The 8,354-nt window shown below is 44.5% G+C and overlaps 1 protein-coding gene across 2 annotated transcripts; it reads left to right on the top strand.

Moving 5' to 3' along the window:
* The first annotated feature begins 389 nt into the window (after positions 1-389).
* Positions 390-8,172, top strand: atpv0e2 (ATPase H+ transporting V0 subunit e2). 2 transcript variants are annotated; one of them, XM_054780269.1, is made up of 5 exons: positions 390-613; positions 1,889-1,936; positions 2,489-2,587; positions 4,788-4,830; positions 6,834-8,172. In XM_054780269.1, exons 1-3 carry the CDS (start codon positions 510-512, stop codon positions 2,580-2,582), a joined length of 246 nt encoding a protein of 81 aa, XP_054636244.1. In that variant the 5' UTR covers positions 390-509; the 3' UTR covers positions 2,583-2,587; positions 4,788-4,830; positions 6,834-8,172. The 2 variants fall into 2 exon arrangements, with proteins under 2 accessions (XP_054636244.1, XP_054636243.1); XM_054780268.1 differs by lacking the exon at positions 6,834-8,172 and having other exon boundaries at positions 391-613; positions 4,788-4,863.
* The last annotated feature ends 182 nt before the right edge of the window (positions 8,173-8,354 follow it).

An 8,354-nucleotide genomic window follows, 5' to 3' on the forward strand; every position in this document is an offset into this window, starting at 1 on the left:
GTCAAGAGACAAGGTCAAATCTTTGCATGCAAATTTCTAACTTTCTATTTACGATCAATCCCCCCTCCCTCCATGTTGTTGCAGTACCACAGCATATAGCCTAAAGAGAACAGTTTATCGGCGCTTGTTGCCGCAGATTGAATTAATCCACCGAAAGAGGACAATTTGCCGTGTTCTTTGAGCGCTCCAAACCAATGCATCCTTGGAGACCGAAAACCACGCCGTTGATATGACACTCTTTGCCAGCAGACCTTTGAAATCATGTTTAAAGCATTAGGATGAGTATTAAAATACACACAAATTTACTCACGCTATTAATGCTGAAAGGCAACCGGCTCGACCAATCAAAAAACACCTACCGTTTCCTTTTCACCATTCACATGACGCCTGGGTTTAGAAGGCGGGGCTGCAGTGACGGTTCAAGTTAGCTCAGCAGCCATTGATGCTACACAACTACACTAGCAAATTGACAATTTCTTCATAAATTTACGTTTTTGAGGACTGGAGTCATGGTTTCTCATTCCCTCGCCCTGCCCATGATCTGCTTCACCACGCTGTGGGCGCTGGTGGGGGTCGTGGCTCCCTTCTTGGTACCCAAAGGACCGAATCGAGGGTAGGTGCGCTCGCCGTAACGGCGTTTTATTCCGTCTCTGCTTCATGCCGACAAGCATAACAATCTTTACGGTGTTTTCATCCAACGTTTATTACCACAATCACCGTCCACCGTCCTGTGTCCTTTTCTCCCCTTCGCTCATCCTTCATTTAATCCTTGCGTCCTTCCTGTCGTTCTTCCGTACAACATTCTTTTCATCCTTTATTCCCTCCTTCCTCCCGTCCTCCCTTTCATCCTTCCTCTCATCCTACCTTCTATACCACCTCCCATCCTTCTGCCATCTTTCCTCATCCTCCCTCCAATCCTTTCAATATTCCTCCTGTCTTTCCTCCGATTGTTCCTGCCATTCTTCCTCTCATCCTTCCTTCTCCCTCCATCAATCCTTTAATCTTTCCTCACAAATTCTTTCGTCCACTCTTTCCTTCCTTATATCCATCATCCTTCTGCCATCCTTCCTTTCATACTTCCATACAAACTTCTTCCGTCCTTCCTCTCATCCTTCTGCCATCCTTCCCCCATCATTTGTTCCCATATTTCCTTTTGTCATCCTTCCTCTCATCCTTCCATCCTACCTCCCATTCTCCCTCCCATCCATGCTTTAATCCTTCCTTCCACCCTTTCTCCCATCTTTCCTTGTTCCCTTCCTCCCAGCCTTCCACCCTTCTATATTTCCTTTCTTCCTTCCTTGCCTCCATCGTTTTCCCCTATCGTTCCTCTCATCCTTCTCTCCATCTTCCTCTCCAACTTCCTTCCATACTTTTCATCCTTCCATCTTTCCTTCCACCCTCCCTTCCATTCCAAAATTCCTCGCATCCATGCTCCAATTCTTTCTTCCACCCTTCCTTCCTCCCAGTTAGAGGCGGAAATTAGTTTTATATTATAGCTATTATTAGGGATATCCCTAACCGATCTTCAGGATCAGGATCGGCTGCCAATCAGCTGTGTTTTGAGGCTCGAATATGGCTTCCGCCACGAGATCGGGCTGATCCGGTTGCCGTATAACGTTCATAACTCTGGGCCATACGCCAACATGGTAGGTGCGGTAATGCGCCTCAAAGCTAGTTGCCGCTTGACTCCCGCCACCTGCAAGAAGAAGAAAACGCAACACCACCATGCAGACATGTACTGTGGTGAAGTTAGTTCTTTCCTGGTGGATGTTTCTGAAAGGTTTTGCTCGGCGTGTGACCACTGTCATGCTGCAGATGGCGCCGTTGTCCTCACACCGCTGCTTGTTCCTGACGTTCTGCTATGTCTTTTCTGTCTTGTCTCTGCCAGCGTGATCGTCACCAGTTTGATCCTCACCGCCATCTGCTGCTACCTCTTGTGAGTACTGACTCCTCTTCCTCATTCTCCCTCTTTCTTCCTTCATCTTTTTTCCTTCCTTCTCTTCTTTTTCTTCACTCTCTTCTTCATCTTCCTACTCACGCTTACCTTTCTCTATTTCTTCTTCTTCCTCCTCTTACTTTACTTCTTCCTCTTCTTCCGTGAAATTTTGGCATCATTCATAGTTGAATGGCTAAATGGTTAAATCGATCACTCAGAAATAGCCGCAGTGGTTGTATGGCTACATGATCCAAAAGTGTATGGAAGTTGTCTCCAAAGTGTCTTTTTTACAATGGACAACATGTTGGGACTTTTCATGTAAGATGCCAGTAGACACTGTGGATAATAATTCATCCACTAGAGGGAGCCCACACTTCATCATCATGCTTGGTTGGGTTCATCCTGACTCACCGCTCCAATCATGAGTGGACATTTGGGAAGTTTACATCAGTAGAAGATATTCACCCTCCTACAGAAGCATCAAATAACCTTTACTGCACGGTGGATGACCATATTTGATCCTTTTGTACATGTGTGCGTGTGTGTCCACAGCTGGTTGATAGCCATCCTCGCTCAGACCAACCCTCTATTTGGCCCTCAGCTGAAGAATGAAACCATATGGTACCTGCGCTACTTCTGGGAGTAGACCAGGTGAGTCCCGATATGATGGAATTTATTGGTCAGTTGGAAATTATGTCAATGGAAATAATTTTGTCCACCTCAAGTAAGCTGAATGTAACTCTGTTGAAGTGTCAGGCCTGTGTAGGAATTTTTTTTTTTTACAAGTATGTGTTCCTGTGTAGGAATTTCAAAAGGCATGGATGCCAGTTGACAGCAGTGTTGACTTACCTCCCACCCTCTTGGAAGGTGGTGTCATTGCCTGTTTACTTTGGTTTTCAAAGCCGATATGTCATTCTGATATTGTAGCATTAAATATCAGCTGATGTCAATACGATATCAGCACAGATCATACATACTTTTATTACTTGTTTAGTAGTGTGGCATATTAGAAAAGGCGTGATGAAGTGATATTATTCAAACAGAGAATAATAGCCAGCAGCAATAGGCGTAATGCAGCGAGGCTCAGCGTGCTCAGTGAAGCGTTTTAACCCCACATTACTCACCACCCACAGGGGCTGGCTCTTTTTGTCTTACAGCCAATGACCTTTTGCCGTCACATGGAGGTTTCTCATGCATTGCAAGTGTTCCATACAGCTGTGGATGTTTCAGGAAGCTGTGGCGTTGCGAAAATTCTTTTTCAAATGCGCGATGAGGTTGGTTGTATTAAACATCCCCGGTTCTGTGCCACCATGGAAGGCGTGTGCATGACAAGTTTTGCACCACACGGCTCACATCACTCCTACTCCTTGCTAAACAGGCTAGCACATGTTGCTGTGATCACATGGGCTCTGCATACTGAATAGAAGTGCTGGTGCGGAGTCTATAATGGGCTGCTTGTATCGGAGTAGGGGTGGGGGTAATAATCGATTCTTAGATGCATCGCAGTGCAGACATTGACCATTAATCGATTCATAAATGACAATAATCAATGCTGACGGCACAAAAAAGCGGAACAAAGACAGAAAGCGGAATTGCCACCTGGATAGTTTATGGTGGTGTAATGGCCGACACACACGGGAGGCGACAAACAACTGCGATTGGCGAAAACTCATCGCCAACTTGTAGCAAACCCTGCATACGGGTGGCGACGAGCGGCTGTGACCAGCTACACTAGTGAGTGACGCGTTCACATCCAGAGCAAATTGTACTAGTCTCCCAAGCTTTTGATTGGCTGTCAGATGTGGAGGGAATTTTGGGGTGTCAAAGCAGTTCAGAGGAGGAAAAGTGGCCGGCGTTGATCAAATACTCTTGCTAGTACCAGATCTTGCTAGTATTGAAGATTTTAAATTAATGTAAACTTAGCCAATATGTTTACTCTGGTGCCAACGAGTTCCCATGCTGCTGCTCTTTTCTTTACTGTATGTCTCTATATTCTTTTTTTTTAGAAATGTCAAATAACTCTAGGAAATGTATCTGTTTCATGTTTATTTTAATTGTGGATCATTACAAATATGCTTTGTTTTAGTAGTACACAGTGAGTAAAAAGAAATTATATATATATAGAATAAAATTATGCTTGAAAAAATTGACAAACTATTGATCACAAAAAAAGATACATCGATAATCGTTTTATCATCGCATCGCAGGCCTCTGAATCATAATCACATCGAATCGTGAGGTGAGATTGCCACCCCTATATCGGAGTGCCAGTATTTTTAGGTTTTAGATGCAGGCTGGGGCCACACGGTGGCCTAGTGGTCAGCATGTTGGCGAGGAGATCTGGAAGACCTGGGCTCAAATCTCCACTTGGGCATCTCTGTGTGGAGTTTGCATGCTCTACCCGTGCATGCATGGGTTTTCTCCAGGTACTCTGGTTTCCAGAAATATGCGTGTTAGGTTAATTGGCAACTCTTAAATTGTTCATAGGTATGAATGTGAGTGTGAATCGTTCTTTGTCTCTATGTGCCCTGCAAGGGGCACATAGATGGACTGTGCCCAGTCCGGGGTACCCTGCTTTTAGCCCAAAGTCAGCTGGGATAGGCTCCAGCATACACCTGCGACCCTTCGTGAGGATAAGCGGCATAGAAGATGGATGGATGCAGGTTGATGTAATCCGATACTGTTTTTTGGTTGATGTCGGACCAGGACACCCACACGTCTGATTGACACCATTTAGTGAGTGAGTGCCTGTGTGGCTGCTTCGTCATCATGCTGCACCGGCATAGACCGCGCATAGGAGGTCACAAACTACTGGGAGCTAATGTAATTTTGGCATCTTCATGTCTTTCAGAGACCTCTGTCATCCTCTCCCTGGTTCCAACCTTGACTTCAATGTAACTCCCAACACACACACACACACACACACACACACACACACGCACGTAGGCAGTCATAATATATGTGTAAAATGAAGACTAATGTACAGTTATGTTCAATGAATGAAATAGTGTTCAATGTCTGTTCTGATCTTCCATCCGTAAAACGTGCAATTATACAGTAGTTTTATGTTGATACTTGAGCAGGCATATTTTTTTTGTGCTTGTTTTGTTTATTTTGGCCTGTAATGCTCTCGTTGTCCACGTGGCGGTGTTATGCAACTGTGATGTGTACGAGCGCTCCCGATGGCCGCCATGAGGATCTCCTCAACACCCAGGAGTGAAGAGCCACTCTCCTCCACTCGTTCCCTCACAAGAACCCTCGCACATCCCTCTCCTCGTTGCCATGGTGATCTGCTGTCCCAATTCAACACCCTTTTTTCTGCTTAAAACCCTGCTGACACACTGTACATTTCATTAGGACCCTCGGAACTCATAATGTATTTTATTGTTTAAATACACAATTATTTAAGATGCAGGAAATAATCCAAAGCAGAAAGAGAATAGAGTTATCTGGCTGTATTTAGAATTAGCTGCTAGCTACTACCACAATGCCACCCCCAGCTTCCCGTCCCCTCAACGCCCCTGTGCCCCACTCTTTTTTTTTTTTCCCCTCCTTGAATCCACTATGCTTCAGCCAAAAAGAATGAAAATCAAAATACAGCTACTTTTTAGAAAGACCAAATTACGTTGTATCTTCTGTCCAGTTGTGGTACTGGCCTGCACCTTGACACCTGAATCAGGTCCTCAAACATCTGACATACTTTTGCTGCTTTTACTCCTGCCACGTTTTATTAAAATGACGCTTCCACCAAGCGGTCACGGCTCGGTTTAAAACACTAAACAAAGGACAGCAATGAAGGACATCTTTCTTGTTGTCGTCTTCCCATTCTGTAATTGACTGTTCTCTGTCCACCGATCAACACACTGCACTTTGTCTAGGGCTACGTTCACACTGTAGGGTATGATGCCCAATTCAGATTTTTCTGTTAAAATAAACATTTTTATGTGGTCATTTACATTACCAAAAAAAATGGGACTTGTCAATGTGAGCGCAAAGCGTCTGGGAAGGGACGTGCATGCGCAAAAGCACAATGTCACACGCATTCCCGTGGCAATTTGGCTATGGCAGTTTGTGGAGAACTTGCTGTGATGTCTGTTCCGTGAGCGTGTGGGTGGATGGCTCCGACATCCACGCATGTCAGTGCAGGGACACGGATGACAAGAAAAGCCTTTTCCTACATCGGTGAGTACTTTTATGGAAGTCTTGGTAAGCTCGGCAAAACATGCCTTTTGATGACGTACAGGTTGCATATATGCGACCTGACCGTTCAGACTGCAGTAGCATTGCATACGTATCTGATTTATATCTACATACAATGAGGCCGGAGTTGCATTTGAAAATAAGAAGTTTGCTGTTCACGCTGACATGAAAAAAATGTAATACAGGCCACATTTGAGCAAAAAAATTGGACCTGACCCGCAATGTGACTGTAGCCTAGCTCCGCCCCTTGAGCGACCCTACCACCACGATGTGCTATGGATTTGTCATTTTGGTCCCATTGGTGAGGAAAGGGAGCTGATCTGTATACTGCTTGGTGGAAACGTGTTTTTAGATAGCTTTTGTTTTATGGCGCTCTCGTTTCCAGTGTACTGTGAATTCATTTTAAAACATTCCAAGGCCATGTTATAGTGTACACAGTCCTCTACTTGAAGAAGTCACTTGACAGCCACTTAACACTTTTAACTGCTTTCTCTTTAGAATATCTGCACATAAACTGTGTGGGGAGTCACCGTGGTAACAAATGTAAAGCACAGTTGTAACTCCCCTCTGGATATGAGATGCCCTTTATTGTAATATTATTATTATTACTATTACTGTATGTGCTTCTTTGTGCGTGACGAAAAGACTACATCAATTAAATAACTTGTCTTGTTCCATTACATTGTTGTGTTACCAGTATCCCTCGTGTGGGCGGCCATGTTGAACGAAACACAAACACAGCTGAAGGCCACCGGAATGCTGCCATTCCTCAAGTGACTCAGCATTTCTCCAGAGGACACCAAAAAACTATGTTTTCACACGCTGTAATGAGATACATAACAAAGGATAATAATGTGTGCTTTTAACAAACTGTTTCTAATATCCTGGTTACCTTATTTAGCTAGACAAGGGGGTTGTATTCAAATAAAAAAAATGTTATTGTCCAGACTGTAGGCTTTAAGCCTTGACCCACATTTTCCTAACAGATGAACACAAATGTATACGCGCACTCACACAGAGCGCCTGCAGGCCCACACATATGGGCTTTATATCAGCTAAATACGCAGCTTATCCTCTGTAATATTCATAAATAGGCCATGATGTGCTGATGTGCCAACCCCATTTCTCCAAAAATACATTAAGATTTAACTATATTTATGCGCGCATCCATATGAGATGGCCTAAATAAGACAGGCAGTGCAGTAGATGACAGAGTAGCTGCAAAACTATTGATGCATATTTTTGTCACTTGCCAAAAATAATTCAAACATGAAAGACTAAGTAAAAAGTACAAATAACTAGTATACTGTAGTACTGTATACATAAAATTACAACACCTGTGGGGTTCACACTTTTGGTTGTCATTTTTATATGTCATTAAAAAAAATGTACAAAAATAACACACTATGATTTTTCAGTATTTTGTAGCCATCAGTGGTAAAAGTTTGGGCACCCCTGAGTAAAACGATGGACTGAAGCTTTTTGTGGTTGGTGGGTTGTACATGTAGTATACCTCCGTTAAAAGTCGTAGATCCACAGGTAAAGTTCGTCCTGGAGGGCCCTGCACTCACGCTGCCAAGAAGGGGTCATCGGGTTCACATCTGCAGGCTTGGGTGTCCTCAAGCGCAGGTCATGTGACTCCGCCTCCTGTCAAATCACGTTTGTATACAAAAATACTTCCGCTTTCACATGACTCGAAGTGGTCCGGCTGCTTAAAGGCGAATAAAAAACGTTAACGTGAAATCGAGTTTTCACAATAAAACTGCTAACTACAAGCGTGGACGTATGCGATATGTGATGCTTGGCGACTCCTGATTTGTTCTGAAAACCTTACATTAGAATCGTCGAAACACGCAATTGAGCAGGAGGACAAGACAGTACCTTAGCGTTCAGCATGGCGACTTTTATTGTGACACCCCGAAGAGGAAGTGTGTACGCTCATCTCCCGCCAAGGTGAACTCTTAGCTGCTTCACGGAGAGCCGCAAAGTGTTTACATTTGAACCATCTATCCCCCTCAATGAAACACCAAAGATGCAGGAGAAAAATCAACATGTCCCCCCCGTTTATTCGCTCGTCACGTTCGTTTCGTCTGCGGCCTTATTGCTGTGTCATGTCCGCCATGGTGTGGACGGCACCATGTCGCCAGGCCGCGGGGGAGAACGGACGCCTGCGCGCGCATCCCCCGCCCCTAGTCGACCTCCGCGGGCTGGCGCACCA

The sequence above is a fragment of the Dunckerocampus dactyliophorus genome, chromosome 6, assembly GCF_027744805.1.
Source record: "Dunckerocampus dactyliophorus isolate RoL2022-P2 chromosome 6, RoL_Ddac_1.1, whole genome shotgun sequence".
Taxonomy (NCBI): Eukaryota; Metazoa; Chordata; class Actinopteri; order Syngnathiformes; family Syngnathidae; genus Dunckerocampus; species Dunckerocampus dactyliophorus.

What these genes read in the sequence shown, in the direction of transcription:
- atpv0e2 (XM_054780269.1), top strand. Translation starts at nt 510, where the DNA reads ATGGTTTCTCATTCCCTCGCCCTGCCCATGATCTGCTTCACCACGCTG. An exon ending in CCCAAAGGACCGAATCGAGG is followed by an intron (nt 614 to 1,888) that starts GTAGGTGCGCTC and finishes TGTCTCTGCCAG; the next exon opens with CGTGATCGTCACCAGTTTGA. An exon ending in GCCATCTGCTGCTACCTCTT is followed by an intron (nt 1,937 to 2,488) that starts GTGAGTACTGAC and finishes GTGTGTCCACAG; the next exon opens with CTGGTTGATAGCCATCCTCG.